We start from the raw sequence: 24,465 nt of genomic DNA, 5'->3' as shown, positions 1-24,465 counted from the left end.
GGAGTGGCTTTACCCTGAGTTTCATCCTCACCTTTTACAACTAGAGATCAACGTAACTCTGAAGTACCACATTTAGTATCTCTTTCCAAGTGCTTCATGACCATGCACAGCCCTACTAACTACCTAAGGACGCAGCCTGCTAAGCTGCATTTATTTTACTTTCTTTTACTAAGTTCATGAACCGATCGACTTCCGCTGCGTGGAGCAGGAAGTGCAATAGGCCCCGGACAGGAAATTGTGAGAAAGCAAAATAAAAAGCACTTATCTGTAACGGAACATGGAGAAGTGCTTTCAGAGCTGTAGCCTCTTTCTCATGAACAGAAACACCAAAGAGCTCTGGGTAGGGCGTCCTTTCTGAACAAGTCAGAGGTTCACTTGCTCATTCAGGGCTTGGTGATCACGACAGCAGAAACTCTTTTTATTTTTTAATAATTAACCCAAATGTAACATTTGGGTAATCAAAGTGTATGAACATGTTGATAGACAATAAAGGTCAAGTGCTTATCCCCAGATCTATCTGTTTTGCGTCATCCTTTCTGCTCTGAAAGGTACAAAGGAAGGTCATGATTTTCTTTGTTCCTCTGGAAGTGCAACACATGAAGGAATTGGGCACAAAGGCAGAGAGACAGCAAAGCCAAGACCTCCATCACAGAAGCAAATCCCAGAACATCAGTTGTGTCTTCTGGCTCCTACAGCAGCAATCCTGACTTTACGTCCAGCTCAACAATGGGAGTTAGCAGAAATGCTGTGCCAAGAATCCTATCCTGGAATTCCTCATTGCTTCATGCACTTTTTCCTCTACAAGGGCAGGCAATTACTAAATGTGAGCAGGTTACACTTTTCCAGCACTCATCCTAGGCAAATTTCAAGATGGAACAAGCACCCTGCATGGACAGTGCCCTGCAGAATTGGGTGGAAGACACCCATCTTTTTCCAGAGAACTGAACTGAGCAGGAAAAAAACTTTGCCTTTATCCTCTTCACATGCTGCTGCTACCCAAGTTGGCACTGACATTACTCCATCACATACAAGGCCAAGAGCAATTCTGACATCCAGCACTGCCCCACCTTTGGCAGAAAAGCAGTGGCAATGCCATCCAGAATGGCCAGCCTGCACACAAGAATGGAGTGGCCTCCCACTCAAACTTTATGGCCCTGTTGGAAGCACAGGACATGTAACCAAAACACACACCAGCTTCTGAACAGAGCTAGAAACTGTCACCTTGGAGACTATGGTGCAGTGCAAAACAGGGTATCCTTGCTTAGCTTCTGCTACATGCCCCTGTTCATTGCAGAGGATTTGGACTAGATGACCAAAGATGAAGATGCCTTCCAACCCAAACAATTCTATGATCTTATGTGGTATGAATGAAGGATAGAGCAAACACAGTCCCAGAGTGAAAGCTTCTACTCTAAAAAGGCTCAGCCTTTGCCACCAGTGGCAGGACAGTGGCATGGACAGAGGTAGTCAGAAAGCTCGGAACAGATGTGTGCCACTTCTTCAAAGTGTGAGGTAAGCAAGCACAGCAATATCCCAAGCAGTGCTCTCAGAAGAATTTCAGTTCTCTGCACAGAGCAGACAGGAGAGACGCAGGAAGCTGACCAAGAAGCTGGGCAAACAGAGGGCCCCACAGAGGGCCAGCTGCCTGAACAGGCCTAGGTGCAGTAGGGAGCGGCTTAAAAGAGCAAACAGCTGGAAGAAGGAAATGTGCTGCAATAGAAGGAAGTACTCAGCCTCTCTGAGCAGACAAAGCTGAGAAACTGTAAAGTCAGTTAATGCACAGTGTCTACTGCTCCTCTGCATGAGCTGATCATAAAGAGCAAGGGCAGCAGATTTACATATACTGGGCTCTCCATATACAGGCACTATGGTTGATAAAGCATCAGCGTGAGCTGAGAGAGGGGAATCAGCAACCAGTTGGAGCCAGGAGCTGAGGCAGCTGCTTACACAGGACATGTAACAAGAAAGGGAGCTTTTAAGACAAAGCACAGACAACAGGTCAGGAGATGGAAGATGCATTAATGAACATAAGCAGGGAAGGTGAAAATAATGACAAATGGAGGGCATTCTGGACTTGCTCTCAGAAAAAGAAAATGCATTTTTCACCTAAAAATGTGGACAAATTTAACCTATTTCTTGTAGTGCAGGTGTAAAGGTAAACAGCTGCTGAATATGAATGTCGCATAAATGCAGCCAGACAAAAAACTGACATACAAAACTGGGAAGCAACAGTAAAACAGTAAACTGTAAAACAGATCTGTAATGACTCTGGTTTTACTTTGCCTCTACAGAGATGAGTCAAAAACAGAGGGAAATTCTGTCTTAACTCAGTGACACACATGCTCAAGGTGCAAAAGATGCAATGCAGGCTGTAAGCACATGCACAAGAGTTCTGCAGAGCATGTGCCAGCAGGATGTGAGAGCAGGAAGAGGCTGGGTTGCACAGAACTCCCTCAGCAATGATCATGCCGTTGCAGAGGTGCTCTTCTCCTGACCCACAGTTTGCAAGACCTCAGGAATTAAGCTTGCCAGGTTTGCTCTGGCAGCCTTGCTTCACATGGATTAGCTGAGAGCAACTCTTCTATTTTACCAAGCAGCTATGACTTATTTATGTTTCTTTATCTTTTTATGGTTTTATGACACTAACACAGAGAAATAGAGGGCTGGTATGGTATAAGACCTTGAGAAGTGGGCACGTTTGATGTGATAAGCATGGGGTGGCAAAAGCCAGAGCGCAGGCTGGAAGTGCTGGGAACAAACTCAATGATCAGCAGCAGAAACACACACCTGGAGCTGAGCAAAAGTGGTTTCAGGGTAACACATAGCATCTCTTATCTTTCTGTGAAGTAATTAAATCTGGGCTAATACAAACAGGCTTACTGTTTCAATTATTCTAAGAACAAATTCTCAGCTCTCTGTGTATAAGCATTCCTTACATCCACAGACAAGATTTTCAGTGTTTACACTGTTCTCTTCAAGAGACTCATCACATTTTGCTCCTCAGCTGTCACATCATCTCTTCTCAGCACAGTGATCGCAAGACTGGCCAGCATCACCAGCAGATCACTGCTCAGGCCAGAAGCTCTGCTTCACCTAACATGCAGCACTCCTCTCTGATCTTCATGATATCCCTGCTTGGAGAATGCTACACTACATTTCTCACACATCTCTCCCCATATGCAGTGGTGCCTGTATTTCCAAAGCCCATTGCTCAATGTCTGGAACAAAGACTCCAGTAGAAACCCTTCACTACAGACACATGGCAGTCCTCTGGCACATTTTAGAGATGCCTGCCTGGCAGAAACATTTTTCCAAGAAACCTGATAGTATCTTTCAGTACAGCAAAACAGCCCCGTGGCTTTCCAAACAAAGAAAGCTAGTTCTTTTTATGTCCAAAATATTGCATCAAGACCTTCTTTGGGAAGCAGCCTCCCTGCTGGATTACCCTGGAGAAGAGAAGGCTCTGAGGAGTCCTCACTGTGGCATTCCAGTACTTACAGGGAGCTTATAAACAGGAGGGAGACTGACTTCTTACATGGTTGATAGAACAAGGGGGGATTGGCTTTGAACTAAAAGAGGGAAGATTTAGGTTAGATGTTAGGACATTTAGGTTAGATTAGGTGAGATGGTTTAGGATATTAGATGCTTGTTCAGAGGGCAGTAAGTCACTGGAACAGGTTGTCCAGAGAAACTGTGGTGCCCCATTCCGGGAGGCATTCAAGGCCAGGTTGGATGGGGCCCTAGGCAAACTGAGCTGGCTGGGAGCAGCCCTGCCCATGGCTGGGGATTGGGAATGGGCGGGCTTGAAAGTCTGTTCCAACCCAAACCATTCAGTGATTCTATAATTTGAGATATCTTCTTAATATAGCCAATGCTGTATATGGGCTTTGACAATGCCTTTTTAAGTTAATAGTTAATAGATCTAGCACAAGCCACGTTCTCTGGCTTCACAGACCCAAGGCTGGGTTGAGTACTTCTTGAGTCACCAATTTATTACATGGAACTATAGTTTGAAGTAAACTCAGGTCAAATGCACCAAATAGATTCAGCTTTTAGTTTTAAAAGGAGATCTGGTCACCTCTCATCCCAACAGTCTCATCTCACCTCCTTGTTATTGCTCTGTATGAATTACTGTGGGACAGCTGAGTTCAAAGCTGCCTCTATACCTCATGATCATGGTGCCAAACATGCTGACATTTGATAATACACAAATGTACTCACTGCTCACTCAATTTCTGTGAACAGCACCTCGGTTTAATGCTCCATATTCCTCACTTTTTGGTAAACAGTGAAAAACACATATTTATTTTTCCACCAAAAGTTCACCTGAAAGCACAACTTGGAAAGCCGAAGAAATACCGGGAAGAAAGGAAACAGTTTGCTACCAATGAGAAACACCTCCCACACTACATTGCCTGGTAATACCCACATGCCTTCCAACCACCATCCTCACTGTAATCTCTAATACAGTTTCAACCACTTCATCTCTGATTCAGGGACCCCCACATCGGCGCCTATTAAAGGCATAGCTGGAATGTAGCTAATGAAGACATTCAATCATTCCTCCTTCTCGCATGTTGAAAAGTACCTGAGACCCTCATTTCTGGCACCTCAGCTTTGGCTTTCCTCTCCCTACTTCACATTCTATATTTGAACATGAGTTGCCAATGTGCACTAGCAGCCCACAGTGCCAACCATATCCTGGGATGCATCAAAGGAAGTGTGACTAGTAGGTCAAGTGATTCTGCCCCTCTGCTCTGCTCTTGTGAGACCCCACCTGAGTACTGTGTCCAGTTCTGGGGCCCCAACACAAGAAAGACATGCAGTTGTTGGAGTGGATCCAGAGGAGACAGGAAGATGATCAAAGGGCTGGAGCACCTCCCCTATGAGGACAGGCTGAGAGAGATGGGGCTCTTCTGTCTGGAGAATGAAGGCTGCAGGGATACCTTATAGCGGCCTTCCAATACCTGAAGGGGCCTACAGGAAAGCCTGGGAAGGACTTTTATAAAGGGCAGGTAGTGAGAACACGAAGGGAAATGATTTTAAACTGGAAGAAGGTAGGTTTAAATTAAATACTAGGAAGAAATCCTTTACTGTGAGGGTGGTAAGACCCTGGCACAGGTTGCCCAGAGGCTGTGGATGCTCCTTCCTGGAGGCATTCAAGGCCAGGCTGGATGGGGCTGTGAGCAGCCTGGTCTAGAGGGAGGTGTCCCTGTGTATAGCAGGGGTTGAAGTGAGGTGGTGTTAAAGGTCCCTTCCAACACAACCCACTCTGTGATTCTTTTTCAAACATTTCCTCCGCCTACAACATTTTTGGCACCAGAGTGAACTCTTTTGTAAATAAGAACCCTTCTGTTGAGACCCAGCCTGCAACTCTTTGTGGGAACAGACTGGCTAATGCATAGTGTTGCCCTCTTCTTTCCATAGCTGCCTTTGGGAATATCCATTCTCATAATGCCAAATCTTGCTCAGACAACTGTGCCCTCACTCCAACTCTGCAAATCTCTCTCTGCACACCAGTACAGTTCCTCTATAACTCACTGCACTGCCTTAAACAGCTTAATAATTTATGATCTGATTGATACAGGTATTTAACAAATTAGCAGGATATTTACCTCATTTGTTCTCTCTTTCTGGCTTATAATTTAGGATTTTGTACTGCTGGGGAACACTTGCTCACAGGTGGCTACAATGTGTGGCAAATAAGAAAGATAGGAGAGATAAAAATATGTCAGAGAGGGAGAGGCCTCGGATACCTTCAGCTGCTGTCTTTTAACATTGCCAGCTCTTAGCTTACAAGGGCTATGACCTAGCAGCTCCAGCAGTGAACTCTGCCTGCTTGAACAATTCACTTGATAATACAGTGCACTTTAAAACCCAGTCTCAGCAGTGCCTTCAGGAACTTATCTGCAAGGTTTCAAAGCTCCTGGGTGCTGACAACATCCCCAGAGCAGGACAAAACACTCCCAGCTAGGTTGGACCCTTCACCAATCAGTTCAGCTCTCTGCTCACAGCAGCGCAATGCTGTGGGTTAAGTGTTACTTTGCAGCGTCCTACCGATACATTTATGGTTAGTTAGCCAGACCACTTGATAAAAAAGAGCATGATTTGTCTCCAGTTTGCTGACTGCAGCCACCACCCTCAGGAGAAACATGTGCCCTGTTGGCACGAAGCTGTAAAAAACATCTGCCACCTTCCCATTCAGAACCTGAAACTTATATGGATTCCAACTGGGTAGAAAATGAAACCCAGAGAGGAAAAAAAAAGATGAGTTGCAACAGCCAGAGTGACAGGGCAAAGCTCACCAGTGGAAAAAGATGATTTACAATAATGGTGTGAGCCAGTGACCTAAGCAGCTTGCTACTCTCATTCCACTTAATCACATCCACAGCATCTGGGATCTGGGATGCGTCAAGCACTGGCGGTGGTTGGTGAAATCTGCTAGCTGAGACTCCTTGCTGCCCCGAGAGGTGTTGAGGCTGCTCTGGGAGCCAGGAGCCCTCCAGCAGGTCAGCCTTGCCCTCTGGGGCCACTCTGGCATACGTTTGGCAAATGACAGGGAGTCAGAAGGGCACTCCAAAAGAGTCATTCAGTTTTATAGCAGAGGCTTTAAACAGAAGATATGGATTAATCACAACCGAGCTTGTAGGAATAGCAATCACCATTTCAATAAAACTACAATGTTTTACCCAAGGCTTTGTGTATCTTTGCCAATAAGGATATGTTTGAATTCCAGTTGTAGCAATGAGCCCTTAAACTCAGTTGCATAAAAGCAACCCACCTTGCCAACAACCATGCATAAAGATGTACGGTGACTCACAGCACAGCCGCAGGTCTTTGAGCTCTTTGCTCATTGAGTGTAACGCAGTTAGTGGGGATGTACAGGGAAACGAAAGCTTTATTCCTCCTTATAATGAGTGAGCTCGGACAGCACCCTGCAGCATAGCTGCATTTCTCACCAATGCATGTAGAAAGCCTGTCTCATGTAGGCCTTTCCCTTAACTGCAGAGGAGGAAGCCTGTTCATGCCCTTTTCCTGAACAACAGCTTGCTTTCTTCACTGCCTGTGCTGGGAACAGGGCCAACACTCAGTTGTTTTTTTGCCCCTGCAAGATCCACAGAGAAGGAAGAGCATCCATGCAAGGAGCTGCACTTTTCCTCAGGCCTCCCCAGGTGTATCTATAAGGAGGAGAAGCTCATAACAAGGAGCTTTGCAAAGCAGGTGACAACAAACTAGAGCCTTGTATTTGCAACACTTAGTCCTGGGCACCTCCCTCCTGAGATTCTGAGACCTTCCCCAAAGCCAGTGTATAAGACAGGCCAAATTAAAGTCTTTACCTTCCCCATGCATGACTTCAGGGCTGTTCTCCCATTAACAGTGCATCCAAATCCTAACAAAAGGGCTACAATTTCTCTGCTACAGATGTGAGCACTTGGGAACTACTGATATCTAGCATTTCCTTTTTATGCTGGGGCTAATGTATAGAGCTCACTTTGCTGCAGAAGGCTCACTCAAGGTTACTGAATTGACACCACAGTGGCAACTCATTTTCTGACATGCTTTCCCTCAAAAAACTTCTACTGAAACCAAAATGTTACTGCAAATAGTGGGATGCTTGTCTTTAAGCCACTGCAGTCACAAATCCACAGGCTGAAAATATGCTTTCCTTCAAATTCATTTTGTGAATGCCATGAGCCAAGAGAAAAATGGTTCTGTTGCTGTTCAGAAAATGTTCCTCATTCATCTGGAGATCCTGAAAAGACCACTTGAAGATCTAGAGCAGCTCAGCACATTTCAAGGAGCAGCACAGCCTAAGGATGGAATTGCCTTGAATGAGGCTCTACTATCTGATGGGCCACTCTTCCAAGTTAATCACAACACAACACACCCAAGTCCCACCCAGTATACTACTGTTTGCACACGAGACATGAAGACAGCTGTAGAATTACATACACCACCCCACACTCCAGGAGAAACGCCAGATTCCATCTCACTTCATACAACCAGAATGCCAAAAACAAAACTCAAATGTTTAGGAAAGCTACCCAGTTGGTTACAACACGTCGTATGGTGCACTAATGTAAGTTATTTGCACACCTGTTTCTCTCTGCTGACCAACTTCTTCACTCTAATGCATTATGTTTTCAGGATAAATTATGAAGGGAAAACAGACAACGGGAGCTATTTATAGTTGAAAAGCTCCACAAATCCCAACTATTGACACACTGCAGAGTATCTTGTGGAGGAATCAGATGCTGGGACTTTGTATGTTGCTTCTGCTTTCTGATCCAGCAGATCAAACATCTAGCTGCCTGAAATAGGCACTGAGCAACACACAAGTCTAGAAAACATCTGACTGTAGAGCCAGATGATGAAAAAGGCATTTTTGCAGGCAGGTATTTCCCCTAATTCAGGTCACACAGCAGGGGGAGAAGAGAAATATGCTTCAAGTCTGACATTTTCCAGCAAACTTGACAAACTACAGCAGCAATTACAAGTCGATACCACTCACAGCAGCCTCAAGATTACTCTAAACTGCAGTGGGGATGTGGAAGAGGAATACAGAGAACTTTAAATCCCCTCCAGCAACACAAGACATTCTTTGCACCAACACACTTGCTGTTGTTCTGAAACTGAAAGCTGCTTACAGAACTTCTCTACTGAGCAAAAAGAAAACATGAAGATGAGACAAAAGCCAAGGAATAGAAGAACAAGTCTTTCTGTTCTAAAAGCTCCCACTCAGAGAGGGGGAATCTACATCTGGTTAACAGAACAAACAGAAGATGATGTCAGATCTGAGTCTGAATTTTTCAGTAACTTTCACTAATGTGCATCTTCTGTACCCCTCAGCCTCCCAGAAGTTTATTCACTATGTAGGACACTAAGAACAGGGAGCACTTCCAAGAAGAAACCAAGGAAGAGTATCATTTCTAGCTGGGAATGTGCCTCATCTTTTCATAAGCTAACCCATCATGATACAGCAAGCTGGCAGCAGTGCTCTCGCTGCATGTTTCACATGCTGGAGTATACTGGAAGAATGCAGAGTTTCACAGAGGTCCAGTTTCAGAGAATCAACTCTTCTCCCAATCCCATTACACTGCCAGGCACTGTAAAGCATCGTGAGAAGGTGCCGTACCTGTAGGTGACATGCACTGCAGTTCCAGGCTCATCTCTCTCCCATATCAAAGCCACTCTGTCTGGGGACTTTTCAACATGTTGGTCCAAGCAATTTACTGTAAGAAAACAGAGGTTTAAACAAAGCACGAAGACAAGAAACTCTTCTGATGGTTTTCCTCCTCAGAGCAGCAATTCACTGCATTAATCTCACAGACTTGTCTTCCCCAGCTTCCATTTGTAGCACTGCATTGGTTGAATTTTCTATAAACCACTACTAGGCAAAACATTTATAATTGAAAGAGCTGATTTTCCATTAACTGAAAGTATCTAAAACTTTAGGAATTGGTGTAAACTCATGAAGTACAGGCATCTACACATTTAAGAATCATAGAATCCTTAGAGTTGGAAGGGACCTGTAAGGGTCATCTAGTCCAACTCCCCTGCAGTGAACAGGAACATGTACACCTAGATCAGGTTGATCCAGGGCCTGAGCCAGCCTTGCCTTGAAAGTCTCCAAGAAGGAGGCAACCACCACCCCTCTGGGAAACCTCAAGCTGTGTGCTACACCACCTACCATATGAAGTGCAGAGTGGCTTCTGAATCGCATGAGAGATATTTGAGTGAGCTGACAGCACCCACCATAAGGAAACTTCTATAGAACCCACTTAGGAAACTCGCCTGTGTGTTCAACAGCAACATGCCCACTGTTTACAGGTTAGACTTGTAAAGTACTAATTCCAAGCTTAAGTGACAATTATGTACTTCATTATATTCTCATGAAGGCAGTTAGGATATTTCAAGAGACAATTATTAAAAACCACTCAGGCACACTGCTGTGCAACTCAGAGAAAGCCCTGAAGAAAATGCTGAGCATTTCAGAGCATATTTCCTGGAGATATTAATACTGGTGGGAAAGGATTTTATTTTTCCAGATGAACTAAGTGCAATGAAAGCTGCCTATTGTTCTGTCAACATTTGTAAAGTATAGGCAAACTGCAGCCCAGGAGTCTGCTTCTGCTGTTCTGAGATCGCAGCTGATCTACAGCACTGCAAAAATGAGCCCCCAAAGGTGAATGGAAGATACACTGCTGTCAGAATTCGGCACATTTCACTACAAGAACAACTGCTTATCTCAAAAATATGAAAAAGAAGAAGCCTTTCAGTTGTTTGAAGTCTTTTACTTTTTAATACAAATTCCTACAGCAATACCAAAGAAACAAAGGAGATAAAATCATTCTTTATGTCAACTTACAGCACAGAAGGACAAAAGCTCTTGTCAGGAATGCCTTCAGCACTTACACACTGCTTTTCTCTGTCATGCATTCATAAGAAATCAGCTCTGCTGCAGGTTGTTCTGAGACCTTTAGCAATTCCCACCTCCATTCCCATGGCAGCAATACCCATAGGTACTGCACCACATTGCAGTCAAATGCATTCACAGGGATTCATTTCCCAAGCAGCATTTCCTACCTGTGAGCAGCACTACGAGCTTTCAGTGAGTGTTTGTGTTATAGCAAGCCCCAGCTGAGCCCAGTGAGAGCTGTAGCTCTTTGCTCAGTGAGAGCTCGCAGGTGAAACAGGGCCAAATGCTATTATTTCCTTCCTGACCATACAAGTGTTTTCACTTGTTTTGCAAAATAGAATTTTGTGACCTGCCTCCTGCTGCGACCCTCTCATGGTTTCTCCAGACATTTCCTCACCCCCTTGACAATGCGTGGAAAAGCACACAGAAACATCTCATTTTGATGAGATGTGTTCCTGAGAACACAAAGGCTTCGGAGTCCAAAAGCTTGTTGGGGTCTTTTCCTGGCCAGAAGGGCTGAATCTCACACTTCTCCAGTTCTCACTGCAAGGTCCCCCAAGTACAAAGCAGAAGAACACGTATCCACCTGCAGTCCAGCTATGCCTGGAGACAGGAATGCAGGATGCTCTGAATCTGGAACCTGCAGTGCTGCCGTGTTTTCTTAAGTCAAATCAAGACATCATGAGGCCCCCCATTTCAAGTACTGCATTCAGGCCTGGGGCCCCCAGCACAAGAAAGATGGGAAACTTCTGGAACAGGTCCAGAGGAGCAACACAGAGATTCTCAGAGGGCTGGAACATCTCTCCTGTGAAGGCAGGCTGAGGAAGCTGGGCTTGGTCAGCCTGGAGAAGCCTCCAGGGGGACAACACTGAGGCTTTTTAGTACTTGAGGGGAGTTTATAAACAGGAGGGGAACAGAGTTTTTACATGGGTGGTGATAGAGCATGGGAAGGTGGCTTTAAAGTAAAAAGAAGAGAGATTTAATTAGGGGGAAATTTTTCATTCAGAGGGTGGTGAGGCCCTGGCACAGCTGCCCAGAGAAGCTGTGGTAGGGGCAGCCCTGCTCATAACAAGGGTTGGAACCGGCTGGGCTTTAATGTCTTTTCCAGCCCAACCAGTTCTATGTCTTTATGATCACCAGACTCGACTCACATGGGATCCAGAATAAGGTGCTGATCCCATCCTATAGAGGAAACAGCAAATCCCCAAAAGTCACAGTGTTCAGCCAAAACTTCCTTGCAACAGGAATCACTGAAAAGATGCCTGGCTAAAAACTCACTTCCCTTCCACCGCTGGGTGCTGGGAGCAGGGCTGTGCCAAGCCCTGCACTCCTTTGGGATCCATGGCCAGGAACCCTCCCTGTGGGACTCCTCCTGCCCAGTGTTCGCTCTTTTGTTCTACAGCAAGGTGGCTGGCTGACAGTGTTAAATTTTCTGCACCACTGAACAACAATCTAATCACTCAAGCACTCTCCTAGGGAACGAAGTTAAAAAATATATACAAATACACATCCCTATGGAAAGACCCCACCATCAAGCGAGGTGCGAGGAAAAAAAAGAGACCAGCCTCCAGCTCCCTTCACATTCAGCCTTCCGTTGAAACCGTTGAAAAGCAGCAGGTCTTGAAAAAATTTAACTGTTTGTAGGTGCTGGCTTTGGTCCCTTGTATTTCAAGAGCATTCTTTGAGAGTGACAGCAGCATGACCCGTACCGTCCCCTTCTGTTCCCTTCACACCACAGCATGAGCTGCAGCGGGGTCTCTCAGGAGAGGCTCCTGACGAAACGTGTCGTCGGCGGTGCACTGCAGCCCCTCAGCCCAGCGCTGGGTGACCGCGTCCGCCCGGGAACGCAACTTTCTCATTTCCGACTGTTTCACAACGCCGTCAAGACTCACTCCACGCAGCACTGAACACCACCCGCCATCAACGCTGTCGCTGACCCAGACGCCTCGTTTTGTCCCCCAGAAAAAGGCTCGAGCGCCCAACGTCACGGAGGGCGCTCGGACAGACCGAGCGGAAAACGGCCGCCGCCGCCAGGGCGGCCCCAGCTGCGCCGGGGTATGGATGCGCGGCCGCGGGATCCTTACCCGACACGTTGAGGCGGCCGCCCAGGAACCAGCGGGCTCCGGCGCCGGCCGGGGCGGCCTCGCGGGCCGTGTGGAAGGGACTGTCCCAACGCAGAGCCCCCCGCGCCGCATCCGCCCAAAAAGCGGCGGGGTCGCGGGCCGCCCGCTCCTGCCAAGCGCCGTAGCCGCCGGGGGGGAGATGAGCGGAGCCACCGCAGCGCCGGACAGCGAGCGGGGAGCGGCTCAAGCAGCGCAGCACCCGCGCGCGGACCGCCGCCAGCGCCATGGGGCACGGCCCTGCTCCGCCGTCGAGGCCCCGCCGCTCCCCGCCCCGCTGTTCCCGGCCCCGCCGGGCGCGGCGCCGCCCCGGCCCCGGAACACCCCCGCCTCCGGGAGGGGACGGGCCGGGAGCACCGCGCGGCAGCGGGCGGTTATACGGGGCGTACCGCGGGGCGGCGGAGCGGGACGGCGCTTCAGGGCTCGCTGCGGCAGCCCCTACGCCCAGAATTGGGCGCGCGGGCACGCGTCCAGGTAGCTGTGAACGTCCTCCAGGAGGAGTCCCCACGGCCCCTCCAGCCCTGCGCTGGGCTCTTTCTGCGCGTCTGTGTACTGGCGGCCCAGAGCTGGGCCCAGTGCTCCAGGTGCGGGCTGCCAGCGCTGAGCAGAGGGGAGAATCATCTCCCTCCACATCACGGCTCCTCCGCACCGTGCAGCTCCCAGCTTTAGCATCAAAGTGCTTCTTCGTTCTATTCAGTCCCAGCGCCAGGTTGGATGGTGAACCATGTTAAATTGCAGCCTTTTCCAATGAGATCTTGTAGGGGCTAACACAGGCCTGCTCTGTGCATGGCATGAACTTTGCAGGATACTAATTCTGTTATGTAGTCTGGTCCAGCCTCTCAGCACAACACTGCAAAGCTCGTATTAAGAATATTTGTCTTCTTTCTGAAGACGAGCCGAACTACTGAGCTTTTCTAATTCCCAGGATTTGGGAGGGCAAAGCACATTTCATTCTTAGGAGCAGCAACTTCAATCTATACTTTATGCTAAGCTTGAAATTGTTCTGGCAGTGGCACGGACAGCCAGTGTTTTCCCAAGACTTTTCCTATCCGAAGAATATAATCAGATGTTATCTAGTTAAACAATATAAATTTTATTAGGATTTGGATTCCTGTCACTTCTGACATTTCTAGTTGCGTTTTATAAGCAATGTGTAAGAATTGATACACTTAACTTCCTTGTAAAGTCAGCATTACCGCACTGTTTAAACAGTTATGTATTTCCTCAGCTTTCGTATGCCAGTGCTTCTTTTTGGGTAACAGAACTCATAGCGCGTGTGCCACCTTGTGCCGGATGGTAGTATGGGCAGTTATTCTCCCTTCAGTTGGCTTAAGGATTGCACCAAAGTTTTCCATAAAAAACTACTTATCTGCAAAAGTAAGTAAATAAATAGATAAATAAATAAATCAGGTTTTCAGACTAATGCTTTCCATAGAACAAGCAAACAGAGGTGGAGGGGAGTGCTTTCCAAAAGAAAGAGCATGAAATTAAATTATTTGGTCTGAAAACGTAGCTGTTTAATTTACAGACCTTGAAATCATCTGGGAATGCTGCCTTTCTCTGCTTATTTTCCATATAAGACTGATTTTCTCCTTCCAACACAAAGTTTTATTTTTCTCATGCTTCAGTAGACCACCGTTCATCCACAAATTCAGGCTCTTTTTCCTCCAAGAAAGCTGTGATTGCTATCAACACAATTCATACATAATCCAGCCAGCAGAACACCTAATTTCCCAATCCAGCTAGGCTGCTTGATGGGACAAGAACAGTCCCAGTCTCCTTTCTTCTCTCCAAGCAAGTTGTGTAGAAGGGAGGTGAATCTCAGATGTTGCAGTGCTTCTTTCATAGAATCATAGCATTATCCAGGTTGGAAAAGACCTTCAGGACCACCAAGTCCAACAATCAGTCTAGCTTACTGAGCCCCATCACCAAACAATGTCCTGAAGTGCCACATTCTCGAGTCTCTTAAACAACTCTATGGATGAGGACTGCACCACTGCCATGGGCAGCCCATCCCAATGTCTCTCTATGAAGAAATTCTTCTTGTCTAATTAAAACCTCTCCTGGCCCAGTGTAAGACCATTTTCTTGCATCTCAACACTGGGAGAAGAGACCAACAGCTCCCGCTGCATTCTCCACAAGCACTGATGCAGGTGTTACTAGCTCTGGGGATTTCCATTTACTGTGATCTACAAATGCCACTTCTCAGCAGCTCCCAAAGGCTCAAGGCACCACTGCATAGGAATTTGTTTCCTGGAGCAGACAAGTGCCCTGAGATGACCTCCTGCTCCAGCCTCAAGGTTTAAGCAGCCATTGGCAGATATGGAGGGTTTGTAGTGATAACAAGGAACACAGCCAGTAGTGCTATGCAGTAATGGTTGGATGAAAGGAATGAACACAGCCCTGCCAAAAATGTTCTGGGGGTACTGGTGGATGGTAACTGGATATGAGTCAGTAACGTGACTTTGCAGCCTAGAAAGCCAGCTGTATCCTGAGCCATATCAAAAGTGTGGCCAGCAGGATGAGGGAGGTGATCCTGCCCCTCTGCTCTGTGCTGTGAGACCTCACCTGGAGTACTGCATCCAGATGTGGAGTCCTCAGTGTTGTGGACCTTTTGGAGCACATCCACAGGAGGGCCACAAATATGAGCCAAGGTGTGGAAGAACTCCCCTTTGAGGACGGGCCGAGAGAGCTGGGACTGCTCACAGAGAAGAGAGAGCTCTGGGGAGACCTGAGAATGGCCTCCTCAGTATGTGAAGTGGGGCTGTAAGAATGAAGGTGACAGACTTTTTAGTTGGGCCTGCTGCAATCGGACAAGAGGAAATGGGCCGCGGTGCGGGGACGCAGCTGGGGACACGAGGGCTCGGCTCGGTGCCGCTCCGGCGCAGGGCCCGCAGGATGCCGGGTGCCGGCTCGCCGCTGCCGGCTGCGCGGGGCGGGCGCGGGGCGGGCCAGGCGGGGCGGAGGCGGCCTCGGGTGATGTCAGGGCTGATGCTGGAGGTGCGGCGCGCGGTGCATTGTGGGCGAATCCCGCCGCCCGCCGCGGCTCCGAGGGGGAGGATGCGCCCTGGGCCGGCCCGCCCCCGCCCCGCAGCCGCAGCGCCCGGTGCCGGCGGCACCGAGCCCGGAGAGCCGCACTGAGGACGCGAGGCATGCGCCGCCCGCGCCGGCCGCAGAAAGAGGCGGCGGGGCCAGGTGAGCCGGGCCGAGCCGCGCCGGGCCGGGCCTCGGCGGCCTGTGCGGTCGTCGTGCGGGGAGGGGGCGCTCCTCCGGCGCTGAGGGAGATGCGGGGTACGGGTCGCACCGGGCCGGGCCGCTCCAGAGCTGCGCGCGGGGCGTTGTGGGAACTGCAGTCCGTCCCTCCTCCCGGTGCCGCCTGCCGACGGGGAGCGGGCCCGAGCGGAAAACTCGGCTTCCCGGCGTGCCACGGGCGGCGGGCGGGCCCGACGAGGAATGACGGCGGAACGCAGCCAATGAGAAGGCGGGATTGGGTGGGGCGAACCATCTGCCGAGAGGGGCGGGGGAGGGGGGGAGCAGCGTGCCGACAGCTGCAGTGCAGAGGCGGACGCGGCCATCTCCTCATAGGGGGAGGCGGGGCGGCCCCAGGTGAGGGGCCGGGCAGGGGGTGCGGGGTGGCGGCGGAAGAGGCTCCGCGGGTCAGGAGCCCGGCGGCCGAGCCCGTCTCAGGCGAGCAGGTGCCTGCGCTTAGGGCGAGGCGCGGGAGGGGCCGCCGGGGAGGGGCAGGGCGGGAGGCGGCTGCGGCGCCCCGTGGGGCGTCGTGCGGGGGGCGGAGGGGGGCCGGGCCCTGAGCCGGCTGCGGGAAGTGCGGCTCGAAACCGCGGTGCTGCGCCTTAGCGATGGGCGGCCCGCGCGGTGCCCTCCTCGCGGCTGGCGGAACGCCGCGCGAGCAGCCCTGTTCCGCCGGGGTCTTTCGTCGGGGAGAGTTCTCATTGTGTTCGAACTCTTTGGTGCTCGGGTGGGCGCTGAGAGTTTCTCAGAGAGGTTTCAGCGTTTGGGTCTTCTGCAGCCTTTCGGAACGGAGTCTCTATGCCCTTACTGCTTGCGATTCGCAAGTTGGTGCCGGTGCCCGCTGCCGGGCGACCCTTCCCCATCCCCTACGCGCTGAGAGCCGCCCTGCCGCCCGGCTCTGACCCTCCGGCAGCTGCGTGACAGCACCGTGACCTTGAGCTCATCGGGCGCCCGGCAGCGCTCTGTGAGCCGTGGCCCCCGGCAGGACTGCTGCCACTCTTGGGGTGTTGGTGGAGGCAGCCCAGTGCTGCTCCCCAGCAGCCACAACCTACCCTGTGCCACGACTTCTGCGTTCCCGAATTTCTTTTGGCTTGCGAAGAGGAGGTCGTTTGGTGGAAGGAAGGATTTCCTAGTTTTAGTGCAGCTTGTCAATTCCTTTATGCTTCTGGTACTGTCGATGGAAATGCTACCTTTAGCCACAGACTTCTCCATGAATCACAACGGAGGTTTCTCAGCATGCTGTTTATTTTCATTGTGTGAGTTTAACCCCCTGTTGGGTGTGCCTCAGCACTCCAGCTGATGGGTGCTGTGCCCTCATAGGTGCCATGACTGAAGTACTGAGTACCGAGTCAGTAGTATGACATTTCACTCCACTAACTTCTCTTGAGACTGTTACTCAGTACAATGAGTGCAGTTCAGGAATTTGTAGAATTATAAAATGAGTTAGGTTGGGAGAGACCTTAAAGATTGAGTTCCAACCCCTGTTACGCATGGATTTTTTTCTTTGTGTGCATGTGATCATCCAACTCGTAACAAACATTTTCATGCTGTTGCACTTGAGATCAGAAACTTTCGAGATTCTCTTTGGGTATATGGTGTCCACTTCTGCAACTTCTATGTTCTTTGTGCTTTTGCAGGCTTTATTATAATATTCCTTCAAAAGAGGGCTTCATCTCTGGTGCAGGAAAACACTGGAGTTACCATTTCCTTGTGGATCGGTTTTTGTAAGAATTGATCTCAAGGATGCCTACTTCTTCTTTTTAATTTTTTTTTATCTTCTTGAAATAATTAGCAAGAGTCAAGTCAGATCCCCATCAGTGTTCTTGGCCTTACAAAAAGGAGTGCCTCTGGTGTAGAAAATCTAAAGACGGGCAATAAAGCTGATGAGGGATCTGGAGCACAAGTCTTGTGAAGAGCATCTGAGGGAACTGAGATTGTTCAATCCGGAGAAGAGGAGGTTCAGGGGAGACCTCACTGCTCTCTACAACTGCCTGAAGGGAGGTTGTGGTGAGGTGGAGGTTGACCCTCTTCTCTCGTGTACCGGTGATAGGATAAGAGGGAATGGCCTCAAGTTACACCATGAGGTGTTCAGGTTGGATATTAGGAAAAAAAAAATTCTCAGCAAGAGTGGTGAGTTATTGAAACAGGCTGCCTAGGAATGTGGTGGAGTCACTGACTGTGGAGCTGTTCAAGAACAGTGGAGATGTGGCACTGAGGGACATGGTTCGTGGGCATGGGGGGGATGGGTTGACAGTTGGACTGGATGATCTTAGAAATCTTTTCTAACCTTAATGATTCTGTTATTCTATTTTGACACCTGTTAGGTTCATGCTAGTGAAGTGGTCCCCACCCTTGCCCATGTATTGATTTCCTTCCCCTTCCTCTTCATCCCAACCCCAATGTTAGGTACTGAAGTGATGAAGCCAAGAGTAGTTCTACACCATAACAAGCAAAATGAGGCCCTCCTCTGGTAGAAGCTGTTGGTACTTGATGTTTTCCTGAGCAAGAGTGATCAGACATCCTGAGAGAGCTGATTCCCTCTTTCCTCTCTAAGTGCTGTGATACCTTTTGTGCTGTTCCTTGCCTTCTGTTACAGTGAGATTGCCACATCACTTTATAGCCTGTTAGTCCAGTGCTCTCTGGTGAATCTTGCTCTGTGTTCACTTCTTCAGTTGTGACCTGTCAGTTTTTTGTGTTGATCTTATTTAGTGTGCAGTTTCCAGATAAACTCTGCAGGAATTTCTCCCATTTCTGGGAAATTCTGGGATTAAATTCATTTGCCAGAGCTCCCTGATGACCTTCCAATAACATTGGCTCACTTTAAAAACAATGAATAGAGCTGAAGACAGAAAATAGGATCTTGTAGAGCATTATGTCTCTACAGAGTCCCTAGGGGCTTTGTAAACTGTTCCTTCATTTTCAGCTGCTTGTTGGCTTTGTTGAGATCTCCTTCTTTGGATGTTGAAAGGCATACCTGAGATTTGCTGGTGTGATTGTGGAAGCACATGTCAATGTTTAAGTTCTGCTTTTTTGCTGAAGAAGACAAAGAATGGATACAAGTAGTGCTTCCCTCCCTTCCTTCTTCACAGAACAAACAAACGAAAAAAAACCACCCAGGAAGTTTGTATTCCCCATAGACATGCAGAAATCCCCTGAAATATCATTTTGAGACACTGTTCAGTTGGAATAAATGTTAAGATTTGTGTAATTGTGTCTGGATTCTGTTGAGGCTACCTCAGCTGTATGAGCATCACCAGATACAAACTGAGAGTTGGCAATACCCCCTCCACATCCTGCAGGACCAGCTCTGAGCCTTTTCTATAATTGAGGGGGGGGGAGAGAGAAAGTGACTTACCAGAGTAGCTTTTTCATCAGACGCACAATTCCTTTTGTTTTTTTTTCTTGGTTCCACACTGTTTTCCATGAAGTCTTCATTACTCAGGAACTGTTTACATGGGAAAGGGTCCTTTTTGTAGTTTTGAGTACGAAGATGTTGACAGTGTGATGGACTGAAGATGTAATCAGATGAGATGTGCTTGGAAAGCCTTTCCTTTTGGTGTCAAGACATGTCATCTTTAATTTGGTGAACAATATGAAAGAAGCAGACTGCAGATCATGGGCTGACTCCAGCCGTATAGGCACTATGGAAAGCAGAATTAGTGTTTGTGGGCACAAGTCTCCTTTTCTCCAGAGAAAGGGGGCAGCTTAGCCTGCAGAGAGAACTTCAGTGTCAGCTGTGATGGATGGAAGTGAATTCTTTGCTATTCATGTGGTAGGATATGCTACAAGGCTCACCATCAGCCCAGAGGCTGTGTGCAGAAAGCTTTGATTTCATACGGCTCATATAAAGAGACTGCAAGGGGAAGCTGATCTCTAGTGAAAAGGTTTTGATTGTAGGATTATAACCCTGACTGGTCAGGCCAATATCCCGTATCGCTCCAATCCTTTCTCTAACAGTGATCGAGAGATTATACTTAAGGAAAGGCCAAGAGGACGCGTGATCCAGCCTTCTTTCTAAGCACCTTGTATGCTGGGGTGTTGGAAAATGCCATCCTTTTAGCAGCTTCCTAGAAGTTCTTCCTTGAATCCATACATTCTAATTCTCCAGCTTATTTCTGAGACCTATTTCATCTGTTTCACCCCGAAAGATCCCACTTAAATATCACATACCACTGAAAGTGCTCTTTGTTTCTGTCTTCCTCCCAGTTAATTTTTTTTCCTTTACTGTTACACAATTAGTTCCTCCAGGTTGCTGTTCTTGGCCTTCATACACTGAAAGAGACCATACTTGCCAGCTTCTTACTGGTATGGTGCAGGATGGCTGCAGTGGATTAGAGCACCCAGTGTCACCCTGTGATTGTGCCTATGGCTGACCACCCAGGGAGGAGCTGGAGGCTGCAGCCAGTGGGCACTGCCATTTTCCTGGAGGGCTCCCTCAGCTCTCAGTCATTTGCTGCTCTTGCACTTGATGACTGGCAGGTTACCATGCTGTCCTTTCACCTCACTAGCTCAGCTGTGTGCACAGAGCTGTCTCTGCAGCCTTTCTTTTCCTCTCCTGTGAATAGGTGTTCCTGATGGCATACTATCAGTGAGCAGATTTCACCAGTAAGATCGTTGCTAGTCAGCATAAAGGCCTATTGCCACAAGATGTTTTTCTCTCCTTGGCCGATGGGATGTAGTCTGAAAGTACGAATGTATCTGAAATTCCTTTTTTCCTCTCCACAAACCTAAACTTCAGACATTCTTTTTATGTATTCTTGCTCAAACATGGGGACTGGATTGCTCTCCCTTCATATGGGCATTAGCACAGTGCTCTTTTTGATTGGATGCTCCATTAAATTGTGTGCTTTTCTTTCATTTTAAGAGAAGGTTGCTCATCGTGACTTGACATACCTCAGTCAGAGGACAGAAGCTGCCTTGGTGGTGGTGTTATGTTATGAGGTTCAGAGCTTTGTGCTTTAATAACATCCCAAATTATTTAAACAGAATCTAGATGGTTTGGACTCTAAAATGTGTTAACTTAGGGATGGTGCAGCAAAGTTATTAAAACTAAGTGGTTTCTTTAAATCTTGCTTTCCTTGGGAAAAAAATGTTGGCTTCAGGCAGATTTGCTTGGCTACTTCTAAGCAGAGGTGGCTGAGCCCTGTGCTTTCATGGAAGGCTGAGAACTTTTGCTTTCAAAGCAATCATGGAGAGCAGCTTGGCTGAAACTGAAATGGATCTGAGATACCTTTCCTTCATCGTGCTGGGGTTTGCATTTAGCTGAGCCTACATTCAACCACTTCAAGTAGCTCTAAGCTACTTACCTTCTTTTATTAGGGTGAATAATAGTTTTTTCTGCTGATACAAGTCATTGAACTGGCCTGTGGTGGGCAGAAGTTCAAAGCTGACAGGGGTGAAGGTGCTGCTTCTCTTCACTGAAAGTAGTTTTTTAGACTGGCAAAGCAGGAACCTGAAATTGTGGATCCAGGGTCAGCGTGTTTGTAGATTATGGAGGAGGGACTGTAGGTATTGCAATATAACCAACGCAGAGCTTCCATTGATTCTCAATTTCCTTCAATAGTGCCTAAGCACCCAGAAACATGTTTTGTCTTTAGTAAAACGTGCAGTAGCTAAAGCATGCTTTTTGAAAGGTGTCTGTGCAGCCTTGGTTTGAAAAGAGCAAGAGATCTGAATCTGCCATCTTCCATGTTCCAGGTGCTGGTGCTTAACTTAAGAAAAAAAACTCCCATGAAAAACAGTAACTTTCAGTCATAAAACCTCAGCTTCTAGCAGAAGATGAGCCAGGCAGGGGAAGCCCTTCAGTTTTGTAAATTTGCTTTGTAGTAACATGCTTCTGTGCTAAATTAATTTGCCTTTCAGTTGCCTTTCGGATAAGATGCACATATTTTAATAGAGTTTAGATTTCAAGTGACCAGGTTGGCATCCTGCAGCCTTATTTCAGCTCCACGTTTTTAGTGACCATTAGGTGTGGATGCTGACCTATTGGTGACTCTCATGTCTCTCCCAGTTGTAGGCAAAGCCAGAATTGCCTTTTTTTGTTTTTGTTGTGCTCTGCAGGCACAGGAATATGCATTATTCTTAAGTGTCTGAACCTGAGCTTGGTTATGCTATGAAGTATTTTATGTGAAGTGTACTTTCCTTCTGCTTTTCTTGACACTTTCACCTCTGTGTCTAGAAAGAATGAGGAGTGGTTACTCATCAAGCAAAAGTGAGGCTGATGAGACTTTGCACATTAAGCAGGAGGAAAAACAAAAAGGAAAAATGTGAAAAAACAGGAGGAAAAGGGGAAAGGCTAAAACATTCAGCAGAAAGGTAGTCAAATATTTTCTCACTCTCAAGATGGTATGAGGGAAATGGCAGAATGCATTTGGGTTCTGGGCCTCAAGACTAGCTGGTTACTTAGGTCTGCAACCTATTCCAAATGTGACAGCAACTCAAAGGTAGGGCTTTTTAGTATGTTTTTTTTTTTTTTTTGTTGTTGTTGTTGTTGTTTTTTTCCCTCCAAATGGGTTTTCTTTAACCTTGCTGTCTGTTTTTCTGGTTGTGGTAAAATTGTTGTTCATTTTTTCCCTGCCGGACTGGCAGCAGTAATTGTGGCTGTGGAGTATTATTAGAAGTGTTTCTCTGGTAGCCAGCTTACTCTGGCACATTGAGCACAGAATGCATAATTACACATTTCAGATTGAGATCAGTTTGAAAAATTGTTGTGAGCTTTTGCCAGCTCAAGTATAAATTTCTTATGTCATTTCTTTAATACAATTATGAACGGGACTTCAATTATTTTTACATTAAAATAAGACTTACAACCTCAAGTGTTCTGTAATAAGAAATTCTCAGGATCCAGTTAGCTGGCAAAGCATTGGCAAATTGAGGATCAAAGTATAAATATGGATTATTGCAACAAATCTGCCCTGAGGAACAGATTTTGAAGTGTTGTTTTTCTTCTTTTTTTTCAAGAATGACATTCAAGAAATTCTTCTGGCAGGCACGGTGATGTGGTGTAATGTTGTGAGAGATCTGTAGCAGAATGAGAAGACACATGCCCAAGTCATAGAGCTGTTAAACTTGACAGATAAGGAAACTTATTCTCATGGTTTATGGATGAGGAATGATAATTTGCGTGGGCTGGGAGAATGGAAGAGCGTGGTGACAGTTGTGGACTAGATGGCATTGCTGGCACATGTGGAAACGTCTTACCTAAAGGCAACCAGGACAAACTTGTAACAAGAACTCTTCCATGAACTTGCTAAAACAATTCCTCCTTGGAAACTGGATGTTGCAGCAATGCAGGAGTTAAACAGATCATACGTGCATCTACAAGAATTGTCATAAACTTTTCTAGGATGTTCAGACACAGAGTGAAATCAGTGTGGGCCACAGCTGCTACTGGCATTGATGGTGTTGTTTCCTTTGTTAATATCATCTTTAGATCAGCTACATGGGAAACAGATTCCGCTGGAATTGTAGATTGTTCAGATAACAATGAAATCTGAGTTTCCAATGTAAAAATGAGTTTTACATCCCTGGGCACTTTTGTCTTTGAGGGGAAAAAAAACCGCTCAGAGAACTGCTGAATATGGCTGAGAATGTACTGGGATTTCCCAAGGGTAGGAAAAAAAGTGGGTCAGCCATGAGGACATCACCTTTGGGCAATTCACCAGCTGTCTGCAAACTAAAAAAACCGTAAGGCGGCAGTTCAGAGAATGTTACTGTAGATTTGCTTAAAACATGAGGTAGAGGAAGGTTAAACATGCTCCAACGAAGGGAGAGATTTTTTTGTCTGAAACATGGTAGAAATAGTTGCAGGAGGGCTGCAGAGAGATGGTTGAAGTGACTAACAGCTGGCATGATAAAATGTTTCCATCAGCCTCAGGAAATCTCTTCTGTATAATTACAAACAGTCTCTGCTGTGATCAGCAGTGAGCTTGAAAAACAGGAAAAAATGTCCCACTTAGGCTCATTTAGTCTGGTATGATGTAACAGTGCAGCAAGTGGCACTTGCCTCACTCTAATTTTTGTTAGATTTCAGAAGGCTCTTGGCAGCACAAAGTCTTAGTGTCATGTCTGTAAATATGTGTTTGTTTTTTAAAGGAAGATAGAAGCATTTGGGTTAGAAAAGACATCTATACGATCATCTAGTCCAACCATCAAACCATCACCACCGTGCTGACTAAAGCCACATCCCTAAGTGCCACGTTGACACATTTCTTGTAGGATTACAAACACAAGGTGCAGAGCTGGAGGAGGGCATCCAAGGAGAGGCTCCTGACGTGCACAGTGCCGTGAGCAGTGATCCTTGGGATGGAGGCTTGTTTTCCAACACATCAGAATCCAGATGTTACATGTGGACACTCACAATCTGCAGCAAGTGCTCAAAATGGACCCTGAACTTCACTAGTTTTAGTTTATATACAGTTTTGACAGTTCTTGTAAAATTAGTGGTGTTTCATCCAAAAGTTGAAGTTACATGTAACTTCAATGGAATCCCTCAGTCTGACTTCTTTAGGATATATTCTTTTTGTACAAACTGAGGTGATCCCATCTAGGAAAATGCTGGGTGCAGTCCCTTCTTCATCCTTCTCTGTCTTCCAGAAGTTGAGTCCATATATGAAGTACAGTGTTCTCTGCCTTGGCACTTAGTGTATGCTCTTATCCTCTGAATCCTCTTGCCCA

The 24,465-nt window shown here is 47.2% G+C and overlaps 1 protein-coding gene across 1 annotated transcript in view; it reads right to left on the bottom strand.

Annotated features, from left to right (window-relative positions):
- Positions 1-12,769, bottom strand: part of ACSS1 (acyl-CoA synthetase short chain family member 1) — a 35,627-nt gene extending 22,858 nt beyond the window's left edge. The window contains exons 1-2 of the mRNA XM_042880859.1: positions 12,505-12,769; positions 9,137-9,233 (exon numbers count right to left, since the gene is read on the bottom strand). Coding sequence (XP_042736793.1) covers positions 9,137-9,233; positions 12,505-12,769 — 362 coding nt within the window. The remainder of the gene's footprint in view (positions 1-9,136; positions 9,234-12,504) is intronic.
- Positions 12,770-24,465: the final 11,696 nt, after the last annotated feature.

The sequence above is a fragment of the Lagopus leucura genome, unplaced genomic scaffold (genome assembly GCF_019238085.1).
Source record: "Lagopus leucura isolate 7727_CA_CO unplaced genomic scaffold, USGS_WTPT01 Super-Scaffold_73, whole genome shotgun sequence".
In the NCBI taxonomy this organism is placed as follows: Eukaryota; Metazoa; Chordata; class Aves; order Galliformes; family Phasianidae; genus Lagopus; species Lagopus leucura.
This window is presented reverse-complemented; position numbering and strand designations above follow the sequence as displayed.